We start from the raw sequence: 17,970 nt of genomic DNA, 5'->3' as shown, positions 1-17,970 counted from the left end.
TAGTAATTTCTGTCTTTTAATATTTCTAATACCCTGAAAAGTCAGTGAAGGAGACGGAAAGCTTGTTGTGCTTACTTAAGGTTTTAAGTAACATTGAAGACTTAAGAGATTTTTTTCCATTTTGTGCTTTTTATCTTTATAGTGGTGGTGTGTGTTTTTTAAAAACAAACAACTAGCAACCAACCAACCAAAACCATAAATTATACCTGAAACTTAACTGTGGAGGCTTCACAAAAATGATCTGTTTGTTCTTGTTTGAGGTGTTCTGGCTGAAAAACTTGGAAAATGATGCAGAATTGTATGTCTGAACAATCCTTGAGGTAGCTGCTCCCCAGTAGCTTGTGCTGCATCAGCATGCACAGCTTTCCTCAAAGATTCTTCATCTTTTTTTCCCCTTTCCTATACTGATGTGGCAAAAGTCAAGACCACCTTTGTTTCTAAGGGCTAATACTGTTGTATGACATATTCTGTCTTTTAAAAAGCATTTGTAGAATTTCATTATACCCAGCAGATAGCTGCAGCAACTTCAAGCCAACAAGTTACATAAGGGCTGAAGTTCCTTGTTATGCAATTAAATTTAATGCTGTGAGGTGGAAAATTTGAATGTATGAGAAAACCCACAAGCTACGAAAATATATTGTGCTGTTATGTGGTTGACAAGCCATGTCCTTCATGTGCAGCAGCTTTGTGTTTTTGATGAACAAGGAATGCTCGACAGATTACAATAACAATTTTAATCTGATTTCTAGTGAACAGGGTCACTACTTAGGGGAAGTGGGTAAATAAAACTCCTCTTCTTACACTTCAAAATTTAATTAACTGTAGATAGAGTTATGTGTATTTATATTATAAATATAAGGTAGTTACCTGATGGTTGGACAGTGGGTTTGATATAGCATTTTTTGGAGACATTTACATTTCTGGGTAGATCTGATACTAGGCTTAAGACTTTGGGATATACCCTGTGGCTGAAGATACTCACTGATGAAGAATGAGAGCCCTTTGATTGTAGCTCAGCAAGTTGACAGCTGCAAGGCTGATCAGGCTGCACACTTGGAGAAACTGTTTTCATGTCCCTTGTGATGCAGAAGATGGCAGACTGTGTGGAGCATTTTGGTACATGATGTATGAGAAGTGATTCTGAGGTTTTTACGGTGGGATAATTTTCCAGGGATTTAGTTTTACATTGTTACATCAGTCTTAACAGGTGGTATTGAGAGTATGGATATCTGCTGAGATCTTCCTCACAAAGAGGAAAAAGTTGGGATTTTACTAAAATTCTGTGGTCAGTCTGAGTACAGGACTAGCTTTTAATGCTTTGATTCTTCTGGGTGTTTCAAGTGTGTTTTCAGACTATTTCTTTCAGTTTTCCATGCAGGAAACATTCAGTGGCTTTCTTCCTGGCTTGCACTTCCAGTTGTTCAGTAGCTTTTTCAGCTTGTGCTACTAGATACTGTAAAATTAGACACTTCACTGTTCCTGTGGCACTGGTCACCCCCTCTCAACTGCCTCATTGCTTGCCTTGGATTTCAAACTGCAGTTCTGAGGCACATGGGAAATAAGAAATTACAGAATTAACCAGATTGGAAAAGATCTGAGAGATCAAGTCCAACTTAATACCTAACACCTTATGACGACTAAACCATGTCTCCAAGTGCCACATCCAATCCTTTTTTGAACACCTCCAGGGATGATGACTCCACCACCTCCCTGGGCAGCACATTCCAATGGCAAATTACTCTTTCTGTGAAGAACTTCCTCCTTATCTCGAGCCTAAGCTTCCCCTGGTGCAGCTTGAAATTGTGTCCTCTTGTTCTGGTGCTGGTTGCCTGGGAGAAGAGACCAACCCCCATCTGGCTACAACCTCCTTTCAGGGAGTTGTAGAGAGCAATAAGGTCTTCCCTGAGCCTCCTCTTCTCCAGGCTAAACAACCCCTCTCCTCATAGGGCTTGTGCTTGAGACCTCTCACCAGCCTCATTGCCCTTCTCTGGACTTGTTCAAGGGTCTCAATGTCCTTCTTAAATTGAGGGGCCCAGAACTGGACACAGTACTCAAGGTATGGCCTAACCAGTTCTGAGTACAGGGGCAGAATGACTACCCTGCTCCTGCTGGCCACACTATTTCTGATACAGGCCAGGATGCCATTGGCCTTCTTGGCCACCTGGGCACACTGCTGGCTCATATTCAGCCTACTGTCAACCAGTACCCCCAGGTCCCTTTGTGCCTGGCTGCTCTCCAGACACTCTGTGCACAGCCTGTAGCACTGCATGGGGTTGTTGTGGCCAAAGTGCATAACCTGGTGCTTGGACTTGCTAAATGTCATCCTGTTGGACTCTGCCCATCTATCCAGCCTGTCAAGGTCCCTCTGGAGAGCCCTCCTACCTTCCAACAGATCAACACCTGCCCCCCAACTTGGTGTGATCTGCAAACTCATTAGTGGTGGACTCAATCCCTTCATCCAGATCATCAATAAACAGGATAGGATGGGGCCCTGCCCTGATCCCTGGGGGACACCACTAGTGACTGGCTGCCAGCTGGATGTGGCACCATTCACCACCACTCTGTGGGCTCGGCCCTCCAGCCAGTTCCTAACCCAGCACAGAGTGCTGCTGTCCAAGCCACGGGCTGACAGCTTGGCCAGGAGTTTGTTGTGGGGAATGGTGTCAAAGGCCTTGCTGAGGTCCAGGTAGACTACATCCACACCCTTCCCCACATCCACCAGGCAGGTACCTGATCATAAAAGGAGATCAGGTTGATCAGGCAGAACCTGCCCTTCCAAAATCCATGCTGGCTGGGCCTGATCCCTTGGCCGTCCTGCAGGTGCACTGTGATTGCCCCCAGGATGATCTGCTCCATAATCTTTCCTGGCACTGAGGTCAGGCTGACAGGCCTGTAGTTTGCAGGTTTATCCATCCAGCCCTTCTTGTGGATGGGCATCACATTGGCCAGCTTCCAGTCATCCGGGACCATTCCAGTGAGCCAGGACTGGTGGTAAATGATGGAGAGAGGCTTGGCCAGCTCAGCTGCCAGCTCTCTCAGTACCCTAGGATGGATCCCATCTGGTCCCATGGCCTTGTGAGTGTCCATGTGGCTCAGCAAGTCTCTAACTGCTTCCTCCTGGATTTCAGGGGGACTATACTGCCCTCTGACCCCATCCACCAGTTCAGGAGGCCAGTTATCCTGAAGCCCTTCTGTCTTACTGTTAAAAATGGAGGCAAAGAAGTTATTTAGTACCTCAACCTTTTCCTCATCTTTAGTTGCAATATTCCCCTACAAGTCCAATAAAGAGTGGAGGTTCTTCTTGTCCCTCTTTTTAGTGTTAGTATATTTATAGAAATGTTTTTTATTGTCTTTCACAGAAGTGGCCACCTTAAGCTCTAGCTGGGCTTTTGCCTCTCTAATTTTTCTCCTACATGATCTAACAACATCCTTAAACTTATCTCGAGTTACCTTCCCCCCTTTCTAAAGGCAATACACCCTCTTTTTTTCCCTTAATTCCTTCAAGAGCTGCTTGCCCATCCAGGCCAGTTGCCTTCCCCGGCAGCTCATCTTTTGGGGCATTGGGACAGCCTGTTCTATGCCTTCAAGTTCCTGTTTGAAGTAAGCCCAACCATCCTGGACCCTTTCGTTCTTAAGGGCTGCTTAGATGTTTTTGATTAGCTTATACTTACCTGACTCATCTGTTGTGAACATAACTTACTAAATGTTAATACTGTTCAAAAAGAAGCTGTTTTATGCTGTTTTAGCATTGAATAATGAGTGAAGACTTAAGGCATGTGGATCCTTCTTCCTGATCACATTTGGAATTCTTAGAGTTTGAGAGCTTAGTTTGACACTCTTCTACCCAGTTGGCAGAACTGGGACAAACTTAAATGACTGGGCTAAATTCTATCTCACAGTCAAGGCAGGGGCACTCTGACACCATCTCACCACAGAGTTAGATGTCTCACTGGGAGAACAAAAAAGTTGGCAGCTCTTTCACGAACTTGATGGTATTCCTAGCATGCATGTCAAACGTCAAGAAGGTTGGGGCCACAACAAGCTGGTGTGGTTGGAAGGAGTGTAATGAACAAGTGCCTACAGTTTGGTAGTGCTAGAGGAGGAAAATTATAGTAGGAGATTGTAAGAACAAGAATCCATCTAAACCTTAGTGCCATCCCAGGAAGGATAAGGACGCATGTGTGCTGGTAACCAGGATGACCAAACACTGGGACAGCTGTAAACTGAATGCAGAAGGAAGATGCTATGTTGTTGTAAGGATACAGAGAAAGTGTATATGAAAGCTTTGTTATCACCACAGAAGCCTGTGAACTGCATTTTGGCGAGTTTTGTGGTTTAAAACATTTGATGTATGTCTAACATCTACTAGCAAGTCTGAGGCTAGTAGTGCTTTGGTTATGTTTGAAGAGCAGAGTACTGGGCACAAATGTAATGCATAGAAGTTAATCTAGTCTAACAAGGAATACCTCAGAGTGAGAAAATGCAGCTCATAGAACATTAGATTTGTTTGATCTTGGAAGAACTGCATAATATTGTGGACCCAGATGAGACTGTGGATTTTAAGTTTAATGCTTACATGGAAGGGAGGGTATGTGAAGTGGAGTACAAGGATTGAGTAAAGAGAAAGCTTGTGAGTAAGAAACAGTGAAGACAAATCAACAAGAGTTTGAAAAAAATATGGGTGAATGTGATGAAGGTTGTGTACAATAGAAGAGAAAACAGCATGGTGAAAACCAGAATGAAAATGAATAGAAATGATGCGTTTCAAGAACACAAAAATGGAGGGCATGTTAACTTTACGTTTCCTCAAAGATTGCTCCATGTAGCAACATGTATTACAGAAAGAGCTAATTGACTAAACTGTGTTCTCTTCAACTGACCACTTGTGATAACTCTCAAAGTAAAAAAAAATATTTGATACTTTTATGTTGCCATCTGGTTGTATCGTTGAGAGGGGAGGAGGAGTAATTATTGGTAATCAACCAGCACTTCCCAATGAAATGAAAGTGTTGAAGAACAAACCAAATTGATACTGAGAGAAATGCCAGTAGAAGAATGGAAGAGCTGACATGCTCAACATAGTCTTATTTTAGCATGGGGTTTGTGTAAGCCTATTAATCTGTGTATAGTGTTTGTTGGTGCTGCTCAACCTCCTTCAGCAATAGTTCTCATCTACCTCTGACTTAAAAAAACCCCAACAACAACAACAAACGCCACATTTGATTGTTGCAAGGGTACGCCCAGGCATTTTTCATCTGACCACAGAGATGGGTACTGTATACTTTGTGGTGGGCAGAGAGGATATTCTTCCTCTGCTCAGCTCACTACATCTTTTAAAATATTTTATGAGTTAGTTACCTGTTATACCGGAACTTGGCTTTTATACCTGCTATATCTTTAATTCTGCTAGGGTGCAATTATTTCAGAGAATTGCCACTTGGTCCCTCACACCCCTCAGCTTAATTTAGTGTACAGTTAGATCAGAGAACTCCCTCCCCCTCTATTTTTTTTTTCTTCTTTTGGTACAATGATGAACAAACTATTGTTGTCTGAAAGTCGCTTGAAGCCAAATCAGTTTCTCATTATTAGGTGAAGTAGTGTCAGTCTTTGTATGTTACTAGCTGCTACATCTATGGCCAAACTTGTATTCTTACATTGCCTATTTATTTGCTAATGTACAGATCCTCTTAGCACTCAAGACATCATGTGGATTTTGAATTCACTCTGCAAGATTTTGATTCCATAACTGAAATGTTGTTATGATAACCTGACATAGATATAGTCCTGTTTCTACTTATTTAATGGAATTTAAAAGAGAATCTCTTTTCATTTTCTTCAATCAGTTCACTTGCATTACAAAAGATAAGTACCACTTGGCATGATTGGACTCAAAAATAGATAGATACTAAAATTAATAACTTTATAATAGTGACTGAAATTTTTAACACCTATGGTGAAACAGATACTTCTCCAACAACAAATTGAAACACAAACAAAAGATGCCTGCTAATGTCAAATGTAGCCATGAAAACATGAGAGAGAGCATTTGAGTATCTTCCTTGACTTATTACCTCATTTTTCAATAGCTTTCTTAGCTATTAGCTAGTAAAGTCAGCTATTAGCTGACTGACAGTCAATTTACTTTTTTGAAGGTGTGTATTTGACTGCTATTTGATGCAAGTTGTATCAAACATAGTAAGGGAATAGAACTGGAAAGGAACAAGGGTGTACCAAGCATATGTATGTATATACACTTATACATATGGGCATGTGTATATATACAAACAATATGAATAAATTACCCAAGTTCTTCCTGAAGATTTGATTATTAGAACTATGTTTAAATAAGCAATAGAGGCTTTTAAAAGAAGAATTACTCTGAATGATGTATCAGTCTCCCTCTGAAGCTGATTTACTGCCTTTTTTTTTCCTATTGAACCACATATTGCTTCTACTACCCATTCTTTACAAAAAGGCTTTGAACCTCAACATTTGAGAGCAAACCCAAGTTATTTTCAAATACTAAAATCACATTTTGAAGACCTTATCTTTCTGATGTACAACAAATCATTCCAACTCACACTCCAGTGAATGAATGTCTTTCTACACCAGAAGGCACTGAATAACTCTTTTGCATCTCTAAATTCGATTAACACTGACCCATGTAATGCAAATGCTGCATATTGGCTGGTGAATGTTGTGTGCTGACTAACTTATAAAATGGTTTATTTGGGAAAATATTCTCTGAATATGGCAACCTGAGGTAGCATCTGCCATGAAAAAAAAATAATTTCTAAAGTAATACGCAAGAATGAAATACTGAATTACCAAAAAAGAAAGGAAAATAATCACAAATCTGTTTGCCTCTACTGGTGTTCTTTTCCATCTTTGTCTTGATGGTCCCTACCTCCATTTTAGTGACCTGAGAGGCATTTTGAATATACTTTTGATAACAGATTTGTATTAAAGCAAAAAAAAAAGTGGGTTTGGGTGAAGAAAGTAGTATCAACGGACCACTCTTAATTTCATTGGCATAAACCTATGACTTAAGGGTTTGAAAGATGCTTCTTGAAAAACTCATGGTATAGAAGGAATTGGGGAGGAAGAGACAGAGAAGTTTTGTAGTGGGAGAAAGAGAAGCGGAGGGGAGGCCAATGGATAAATAGCTTATAAACACTAGTTCTTCAAACACTGATTTTTCTTTTCTTACTTTTATTCTTTAAAAAGCTGATTCAATACATTTTCATTATCTGACTAGATTTGGCAACAGAAATGGCCTTTCCTTTAAAAATGACATTCCTTCATGATTCTAATTTGCATCCAAACCATTTTGTAAGTGTTGCTTACCAGTTGTAGTATGTATTGCACTGGTTCTTGCATTGTGTGGTGTGAATTCATAGGCGGTTTCAAAGGTTTGTGACAGTGTCTAGCCTGTCCCATGTTCCCTGTGCATAAATTCTGATGATTTTGAAGTTGTCCATAGTTATAAAAATTGCAAGTTTGATATGTTTCTGTGCTGCATTATGAAAGATTTTGCACAGTACTGAAGATCTAACAAGCTGTCCTTAAAGACAATTGTCATAGAAAGGAATATATTTGAATTTGCATGCATTTATTTACTGCATCCAATTTGAAAGAACTCAATTAGCCACATTGGAAAATGTGAAATAACCAAAATTTATGGGAAATGAATAAAATTTATATCTTTACAGTAGCATGTTTTGACAGTGGGATGAAACTGATTTCAAGGAACAGTATGCTGAAATAGCTCTCTGTATGCTGGGTTACCACAGATTTTTTCCTCTACAGGTCCCCAGAAACATTTCTGAGCCTAACATGAACTTGTGTTTAACTTTACTGTGGTATTTCTTCCTGCTCTGAATTTATCAATAAAATCTGGTTTTAAGATAACTTGTGTATGTATTGGATATGACAAACAAAAACCCCCTCTGCTTTTTCCTTTGGGGGAGTGAGTAGGGCCAAGGCAGTTAATAGCCTTGTGGTTGGGCAGTTCATGGGAGAAGTCTATGAGAGTCTCCCTGAACATGACCACCTCCTATAAATGAAAGAGATGATAGAAATGTTCAATATGTCAGTTACAAAGAAAGTATGTGTCTGTCATATGGCTTTAGTCTAAGTTAAACATGAAATGTTGCAGGGGAGCAGGAAAGGTATCATCAGTGTGCTGCTGTTTTAGTTTCCACATGATAATGATACCTTTCCTATAGATCGTGGTTTCTACTTTGACCTCAGGAAGAAACAAAAGTTTTAAGATCCTGAATAGTAAATGTTACACATTCTGAAAAGCTGTTAATATTTTGACTTGAGGGCCATTTTTACACAAAATACTTGTCTCGAGCCATGTCACTTCAGTTACTACCCCATTTGTAACAATAGTTCTGTGTTTTAAAAAGAAAAAAATGGCTTATCTTTGGAGATTAGATATTTCCTGTGTCAAGAGTAACATTCACAAAATCTGTGTGCTACCCATCCGCTAGTAGTGATGTGGAAAGACCAGCAGCATTAGTATAGCTATACTTTACTTTCTGGCACTACTTGCTGTATTTGTTATGTTTGTGACAAACAGTCTCATTGTGCTTTATCATTTACAGACATGACTAGCAGGTAGACTCTTTGCCCCAAAGACTTTCCTGTCTGATTGGATAAGGCTAATGGAGAGGAGGATGTAATATGCAAGTTAACAGTAACTGATAGAAGGTGTTGTATTGGTTAAATGATCTTATTTGGTTTTGGGTTTTTTTTAAGTTTATTTAGAAATTGTTAAGTCAACAGGGATGAAACCCCTAAGGAAAGAAGGCAAGATTAAGTACTGGGGAAGGAGCAGTGGGAAAGAGATTCCGAACAAGTGGCTGAGGGGCACAGGGTCAGGGAAGTCCTGACAAAATCCAACTGCCCTCTGCCCCTACCTTGGCAGATTCTGTAGCTGTTCTTGCCTATTGAGGGGCTTCTGGCGTATTCCTCCATGTGAGTGTTTCTTTAAGCTTTTTCCTATGAAGGAAAAAGCAACACCTGAGTTCTTGCACTATGAAAATCTGATCTAGGACAGTCCAGTAAAGGATAATTGTCCTTTTGGGGTTGTTTTTTTTTGGTCTCCCTTTATTTGCAACAGGTCTTGTGCCTTGCCATAGTCTTATCTCACTCATACTCGTGTATCAGTCCCTACCTTTGGAGCTCTATTTTATAGCTTTCTTCCATTAATATTGTCTAGAATATTCTAGACTGCAGAATCCCTGGAAATGTTGAGTTAATGTTTCTTTTACTAAAATGGAATTTAAAGCAATTTATTATACTGCTGTCGTCTCTGGATATATTTTTGCCACTTCTGCTTTTTTTACGTTACTTTGTCAATGAAGAGAAGCAAAGTAAATAGATGGAAAAAAATAAACCAAACAAGCTTCAAATTGCCAAAGTATGAACATAAATTCTCTAAGGCTAGACATTTTCTTAAATATATTTTACAGAATTTCTAAGTGTTCATGCTGACAGTTATTTCTAAAATGCATTATGTTTCTGTGTTGCTAAAGGATGAAAAGTAGCTAAATTACTGAGCTACTTTTGATTTGACTGCTAAAGTATATTGCAGTATAATGTAGCAAGTCAACCTGTCAGCTTGAAGCTTCTTTTCCTTGTAAAACCTTTAAGTAGTTTAAATAGTCTGTCACTTCTTTGTTTGTTTTTGGTTCTTATTTGTTTTTTGGAAGTCAAGCCTTAACACAAATAATCGTCTGTGATGCTGTGCTTTGTTCATTTTTTTACTGTGCAGGAGTTTTGAAACACATGATAAACTACTTTGTTTTCCAATGTATGAGATGCCTTTCACTCTCCAGTGTAAATGGAGACTAAACCATTAATGGATGGAGCTGATGATGATCTTAAAGGTCTTACCCAAGCAAAACAGTTTCATAGACAGTTCTAATTGTGTATATATCCTGCCTGCTAAAGTGTGTCATAATTAATACAATAGTTGAATTCACACCAATTACTTAAGCAGCTGTAGAACTTTCTCTTTTGGTGGTCACTTAAAACTCCAGTGTGGGAGAGCTCAATTTAAGATCAAATGAGCACAGAACCAAATCTAGGTATGAATTACTGCAAATATTTTAACCTATAAAAGGATACCTGTCTCTTGGTAACAAGTTGTGTTGATTAAAAGTCTGTATTTGTTCCATATATGTATACTGTAGCATGTCTGATAGTTGCTGATACAGATCAGCAGCCGTGATGTTTTTTACATGGCGAAAAGTGTGGGGGGGGAAACAAAACCAGAGACGCAGTTGAAGTCATAGGTTCTAGTCTACTAAAATTTGACCAAATCTGCTGTTAGTTAATTGGAGCACATGTGAAATTTTGTCTGATATTTGTGTGTTGGAAACAAGAAAATAATAGTAACATAGGATTTCTATGAAAAGGTATGTTATTCCTACAGACACATGAGGTATTGTCTGTCAAAATAGTGACTACTTAAGGAACAAGAGTACTGCAGAGTGCTTTCAGATTTGTCTTAGAAACAAGAGGATTTAAATAGTGTGGGAAGCAAGGCAAATTGGAAGCACATTTGAGGTTTGTTCTTAGATATAGGAAAGTGAAAGGAATATTCTCAGGAAAACCAGTGGGCATGAAAACACACCCTACATTATGGTATATTATGGAGCTGTGTATGTGGCATTTTTAATGCAAACCAAACCTTCATTGGTATTTTTGGGCCATAAATTTGAGTAAATTTGAAAAAGGGTAGAATAGCCAATTGTCTTCCTGAGATGCGGACATATTTGGGCTATGAAGAAGTCACTCCTGCTAATGCTTGGGCAGAGACTGTAAAGAAGGAAGTGTGCTATTTATCACACCCTATTACACATCAAATTTTGCCCTTGGATGTGCTCTATTAAAACTTGGAAAAGTCTTATGAAGAAACACTGGAATAAGTGGGCGATGGATAATCAGGTCTTACTATACAGGCTTGCTAGTTGATTGAACCTTTTGAAATGGGTCACAGCACATGCAAGGGTGGTGCATTAGCAAGGCATGAGGTGGTGGTAAGGGTGGCCACCCTTACAAGACAACCTAGAGCTGCAATTCTGGAAAGAGAGGAAGACTTCTATTGTTGTAGTGGTTGTGAAAATCAAGATGACGTGCATTTAGTGATGAACTGTCAAAAACAGACTGCTGATTAAAGGTAAGAACATAATTGAGTTTGTCCCTACTGCTGTAAAGTCATGTAAAGAATGTAGAAGTTTTTCTGGAAGCAATCATTACAGCTCAAACTAAAGAATTGTTTATTTTTTTTTCTACCACCTTATCTTTGAGGGATTGATGAAGTGCATCTTCTGCATAGAAAACATAGTACCTGTTGTTCATGCTAGGGTTACTTTGATTGTGCTTTCACCATAGATTTAGTAATGGTTATTGCCTGCTTCTTGGATTCTTCCTCTTCAGTTGTTAATATGAAAACCTTTAAGCATCGTGTTCTGAGGCACTGCCAGAATTTATACCAGTGCAGTCACAATTTTACCCAGTCCTCATCCATTTCTTTATTTATTTAATGTGAACAGCTACATAAACATTCTTTACTCATTAATTGTATTTACTATTTATAGTATAGTGGAAAATTTATCATGTCTCAACAGTTAATGAATTATAGATCTAGACTTCAATGTTTCTCAGCAAGGTGACAAACATCAGATAGCAGCAGCAAAGTTTTGCTGTACCCTGATGTACAGGTGGGAGGCCAACTTAACAGCTGTAACTTATCTCCTTGTTACTGAGGCTTTCAAGTGATGGCTTATCAGTATTGATGTTGCTTTTAGGTACACATCAGATGAATGTTGCCTTTCAAATGAGAAACTAAAGTGTCTGTCCTGGTAATTGCAGCTGGATGAAGAATAGTTGTTAATTCTAACAAAAGAGTTTATGGGCAACGCTTACATTTTTAATCCGTAAACATTTTTGTCTGGAATAGTCCATTTTTGGCTGTAGGTTTTTTTTAGTCTTGTGTTGTTGGACATCATAACACACAACAGACTGGTAATTGAAAAAGCAATTTTTGTTGTGATTTCTTTTGACTCACCATAGTGGTTGTTGTTGTTGTTTAGGAAACCTGAATTGACTGACTCTGCCTCTCTGCTAGAGACCTTCAAGTTTCTTGAAAATGCAGCTGCAGACTTTAGTGATGAAGAAGATGAAGAAGATATGGAAGGAAGAGAGAAAACAATCATTGATAGCGCAACAGTGAGTGGAAAAAATAATTGAAAAAGTTACGAAGAACAGGAAAAGTGAGATTAATGAGATGCCTGTATGCAAAGTATATGACTATGTATGTACACGTGCCAATCATTAATGCATCTTTATGATGGTCTGCTCAAGCATGTGTGCATAAGAGGAATTAAATATGCATTTCTGAGTTCTGCATACAAGTTAAACTTTGCCATGTTTATTGCTTTAAGTTTGCAGTGAGATTAAAATCTTTTAAATAGTCTTTCTGCTATTCCATACTGCATAGTATTTTTGCTGTATATTTTATACAATTTTAAGGTAGCAGATGACTTCTTTTACAATTTTCAGCTTAGTTTGAAGATAGTTTGTCATGTAGGATGTACCAAAAAAAAAGAGCATTGTTTCTTGAATCTTTATATAAATGTATGGGTATTCAAAGTGACTTGTAGAAATGTATCCTTGTAGGGTACAAGACTGAAGTACCACATTTCTCTTTAAATAGTTTGTGAAAAGAAGAAAAAGTATTAACTGGAAAGACTCAAGCATGTGCTTAATAAACATGGTTTTTTTATTCAGTCAGATGCCTGAAACGCCCTCACGGTCTATACTTTGCTATATGATTTTGTTGTATGGTCACATAGAATAGAAATGTACAATCAGTACTTAATTTTATCCTCTGCTCTTGAAAAACAATATTTGTTCGGTGAGTTATGTTTCCTAACAACTGAAGTGAAGAGTTACGATGAGTGTGATTATTTGTATGATCAGTTTAAAGAATGAACGCTTTACACCATCAATTTTGAAGAGGATCTTTGCAAACCTGTTCCTGTTATTCGTGGGCTGTGAACTAATGTCTGTAAAATCATCTGTAATACAGTTTGTTCAATAAGCCTACCAAAGGAACAAAGCTTGAAGCTTAGAGTTGCTCCGGATGTTTAAATTGGTTCATTGTATTTCAAAGAAACAGTCATTCTTCCTCATGGAATGTTGGCCTCTGTAGTGAAGTCTTTTCAGACTGACTCTTAGCCAAGCTCAAAGACAAAACGTTGCCATACATGTGATTTTGCCTTTTCTGTAGAAGTAAAATTTATGCTACATGTTTTCATGTGTCATGGCATCTGCTCACCTGTTACTCAAATAGCTGTAAAGCATCCAGACCATTTTGATCACTGAGTGAAAAGTAAATTTCCAGAAAGCAGACAATGAAGTCTTTCATTAAAAAATGTATTTTTGCAACCAAAATTTGTGGGTTTTTAAAAAAATCAAATTTGCTTTCAAACTTGAAAGTAAAATGCAGCTTAAACACGGAGTGCTGTGCTTAAATAATATCTGAGGAAGTATTCAGGATGGAATTATTTCTGCCAAATCTAAGCTAATTGGCTCTTGTCAGTTGTGGGTTTTTTAAAATTGGTTGGTTGGTTTTGAATTAGTGTAGAGTGGTTTCAAAGGTGAGAGTGAAAAAGGCTTTTTTCAGAGAAGCAGAATTGAGTTTGGTTTTGCTGAAGTACTTTCTAGGATTAAAAAACCCAGCACTGATCCATACAAGTATAGATTCATTATCAAGTGGTTCATTATTGGTGCTTACTGGAAAAAAGATCTACAGACTAATTTTCTTTTAAACTTAGTTGAATAAAGTTTACATGCTTATCCAGATTTGCTCATTGATGCAAACTTTTCTGCTTCATTTTCCTGTTAGGATATTGCATAGAAGACAAGACTACTGTTCAGTATAAACATGCACATGTAACTCAATTCAGGCTTTTCTCTCTCCTTGGCTTTTCAGATTGTAAGGAAAAGGGTGCTATCTGATAGCAGTGAGGACAGAGATACAGAAGAAGCTTTGAAAGAGTTTGACTTTTTGGTTACCTCAGATGAAGGTGATGGGGAATCACGAAGTTCGGGAGACGGAACAGACTGGGGTAAGGAAAACTAATGGATTGTACCAGGAGAAAAGGAATATGCTAAGAATATATTATGAAATGCTGATTTGCTTGATTGACATCTCTGTTATGATCACCACACCTTTTGAGTATTCCTGCAGTAAATAATTGGCAGACTAAAGTTCTCTTGACATAATATTCTCCTTATTCTGTACATTGCTTTAATGCAAAGTTTCTTCAGTGTTTATGCATCTGGTTGGTTTTTTGCCTTTTCTTTAATAATAAGGAAAATAGAATTTGAGTATTACGAGAGGAATTGCAATGTATTTTTTTCAGTGACTCATGCTAATGAAAGGCTCTGATAAAGCCGTATTTTACAGCTGAGACATGAAAGTTATTTTGTCTTTACTTTCCCCCACTTTACACTCTGTATCAATGTGAGTCATAAAGACTGCATTAGTTGTACTCTTGCTGGGTGTTAGCAATTTGGGCAACGTGAACTGTTCAGTTGCTCTTGTTTTTTTTGAAGTAGTTTATCAGAAGAATGTATCTTTAAGCCTCCTAGTCACAGGGAGACATTTCACGGACTTCTCACCTCTGTCCTTTGAGGTTCATGTTGTGCAGCCCAGAATGCCAGCATCCACTTTCCCTTAACATAATTATTCTTCATAAACCCACAGGGAAAGCAAGAAGGAAGAGGTGTGGTTAAATGTCTTGATGGGTAGTTGTTTCTTCCTTAAGCTGCTCTGGAAAGTCTGAAGTGTAAGTGGACACAGAAGGAGCTATAGAAAATAATAGAGCTGGCTAAGGTTATTGCTAAGCCATTCTCCATCATTTTTGAAAGGTCATGGAGAACAGGAGGATTGAAGGAAAGCCAGTGTCACTCCAGCCTTCAAAAAGGGCAAGAAGGAGGACCCAGGAAACTACAGGCCAGTCAGCTTCACCTCTGTCCCTAGAATGTTGATGTAACAGGTGATTCTGGACATCATCTCTAAGCATATGAAGGAAAAGAAGATTACCAGGAATGGTCTGCATGGATTCATGCTCAACCAATCTGATAGCCTTCTATGATGGTGTGACCAACTGGGTAGAGGAGGAGAGAGCAGTGGATATTGTCTACCTTGTCTTCAGCAAGGTTTTTGACACTGTTTCCCATAACATCCTTCTAGGTAAGCCTAGGAGGTGTGGGTTAGGTGAGTGGACAGTGAGGTGGATTGAGAATTGGCTAAAAGACAGAGCACAGAGGGTTGTGAACAGTGGTGCAGGGTCTAGTTGGAGGCCTATGGCTACTGGGGCTCCGCAGGGGTCAGTACTGTTCAACATATCCATAAACAACCTGGATGAAGGGGCAGAGTGTAGCCTCAGCAAGTTTGCTGGTGATACAAAACTGTTGAGTTGCTGACACACCAGAAGGCTGTACTGCTATTCAGTGAGACCTAGACAGGCTGGAGAGTTGGGCAGAGGTGAACCTCATGAAGTTCAACAAGGACAAGTGTAGAGTCCTGCACCTGGGGGGAGGAATAATCCCTTGCAGCAGAACAGGTTAGGGGCTGACCTGCTGGAAAGCAGCTCTGTGGAGAAAGACCTGGTACTGCAGGTGGACAGCAAGTCCACAATAAGTCAGCAATGTGCCCTTATGGCCAAGGAGGCCACATATTCTGGGGTGCATTAAGAAGAGCATGGCCAGCAGGTCAAGGGAGGTTCTTCTTCCCGTTCTGCCCTGGTGAGGCTGCCCCATGAGTATTGTATCCAGGTCTGGGATCCCTAGTTCAAGAGGGACGGGCAACTACTGGGTAGAGTCCAACAGAGGGTCACAAAGATGATTAGGGGACTGGAGCATCCCTCTTACAAGGAGAGGCTTATAGACATGGAACTATTTAGTCTGGAAAAGAGAAGAGAGTCTTCTAAATGCATATAAAATATATAAATGAGGATTGGGCTGGGCTCTTTCCAGTGGTAGCCAGTGAAAGGACAAGGGGCAATGGGTACAAGTCTAGGACACAGGAACTTAAGGTAAAACTTTGCCTGAGGGGTCAGAGCACTGGAACTGACAGCTCAGGGAGATAATGGAGTCTTCTTCTCTGGAGACTTTCAAAACCTGCCTGGACATGTTCCTGTGCAACCTAATACAGGTGTGCCTGTGTTAGCAGGTGGATTGGACAAATGATCTCCAGAGGTCCCTTCCAACCCCTACCATTCTATGATTCTGTGATTTATAATGGAACTTGTTTGACCGGCAAGCTGTGGTAGCTGTGGCCTCATGATCTAACAGTTCCCAAGATGCTGTATTTCATTGAAGCTGTGTGCAACTCCCAGTTCAACTCCAAATTACTGTTAAGTGTAGTGTTCTCTCTGATTTACAGAATTAATTACAGCAGTCAGTGTTCTGCTCACCAAACAATTTAGAAATGTTACTCCTTTTTTTTTTTTAAAGCAAAAAGTATGTTTATTAGGTTTTTCTGATACTTCTCTTGTAGTATTAAAATTTTTATTCACTCATGGTTGGCAAGTCTAGCTATTGCTCGTGTCACCAAAAGGTTAGTATGCCAACAGGAGCATTTTTGTTCTCAAATTCACACTCCTGCTTTTATTTTTACTTTCACTGATGACAGCTGTGTACAAATGAGCAAAAGTCTAACATGAAAAGCAAATTGTCATGGAAGGTAGTAGTTTCATGTCTAGAAATATTAAGAGGATTTTTGAGTGATAGACATTTTGTATTTTTCAGTTACTTGTTTCACGGCCTGTGAACTGTATGTAAGAATAAGCTTCTTCAAGCAACTGCCATTATGGATCACTTACCTTAATTTGATTCAGGTTGGATGTAGCATAGAAGAATGATGTTGTGTAGCGAGGATAGAAGTAAACAGAGGAAGTTCTTGCTTCATTTTGGTTCACAAGCATTACTGATACTTTACAGTAATCTCTTGAATCCATTTGTATGAAAAGTCCTCAGAAGTGTCCAGATAATTTTTCAATTAGAAAAGATTTGCATAGTATTAGTGGTTCAGGATCCATTTGAGATGCTGAACAGAAACTGTGGGACATGCAGGAAGCATCCTGTGGACAGTCTCTCTAAGATAAATGCATTAAATATTTTCCTGCAAACTAATGTAAATTATGCAGCTAATATAAAATCATTGACGTTTTTCTTGAAGGAGAGGAAAAAGTCTTGTGTAGCCAGCGTGGAAAGCATGATTAAAACTTATAACCTGGTCCCAGAAAGAATACATCCTTAGTTCCCTTAAGCATGATTTTCTCGTACCTTTTTTGAGTTCTTTGCACAATTCTTTATCATTAATGGTCCTTAGTTGGACATCTGTATTAAAAGGACACGACAGTTCACAGACCATGTTTTCTGGCATGTTCAGCTTATTAGTATCTGTATTTTCATAGCTGCTGCAAAAAGACTAATGACTCAAGACTTTGGGTCTTTAATTAATCTGTCACTCATGAGTAAAGGTAGGGTCATGACTGGAGGACTCAAAGGAGTTAGAAATCATCTAATTTAACCTCCTGCTTGAGTCCATTTGCAGCAGGTTACTCTAGCTGCCTTCTGATTGAGTTTTGAGTGTCTTCCAGCAAAGGAGTTTTCAAATTCTCATAGACAGCGTTCTGTCCTAATTGTAAAAAGTATATTCTCCTTCTGTGATAGAAGTCTGAGCAAAGTACGTCTCTGTCTTCTCTACACCTGCTCATTAGGTAGTTGCAGGCAGCACTAAGATGCCTCTCTGGCTTGCCACAGCTGAGCACTCACAGTAGTCTCAGCCCCACCCTGTAGCTCGTTTGCTCCAACTGCCTTGCTCATCTTAGTGGACTTGCTACACTATGTCAACACTAGGTACTTAGCGTTACACTT

At 39.1% G+C, this 17,970-nt stretch overlaps 1 protein-coding gene across 3 annotated transcripts in view; it reads left to right on the top strand.

Annotated features, from left to right (window-relative positions):
- Positions 1 to 17,970, top strand: part of STRN (striatin) — a 71,164-nt gene that overhangs the window by 27,148 nt on the left and 26,046 nt on the right. For all 3 annotated transcript variants that reach the window (XM_054162353.1, XM_054162352.1, XM_054162351.1), the window contains exons 6-7: positions 12,111 to 12,246; positions 14,015 to 14,150. In XM_054162353.1, the coding sequence (XP_054018328.1) occupies positions 12,111 to 12,246; positions 14,015 to 14,150 (272 nt within the window). The remainder of the gene's footprint in view (positions 1 to 12,110; positions 12,247 to 14,014; positions 14,151 to 17,970) is intronic.

Source organism: Dryobates pubescens, chromosome 6 (genome assembly GCF_014839835.1).
Source record: "Dryobates pubescens isolate bDryPub1 chromosome 6, bDryPub1.pri, whole genome shotgun sequence".
Classification (NCBI taxonomy): Eukaryota; Metazoa; Chordata; class Aves; order Piciformes; family Picidae; genus Dryobates; species Dryobates pubescens.
Note: the sequence above shows the minus strand (reverse complement) of the source record. Positions and strands in the feature narration are given on the sequence as shown.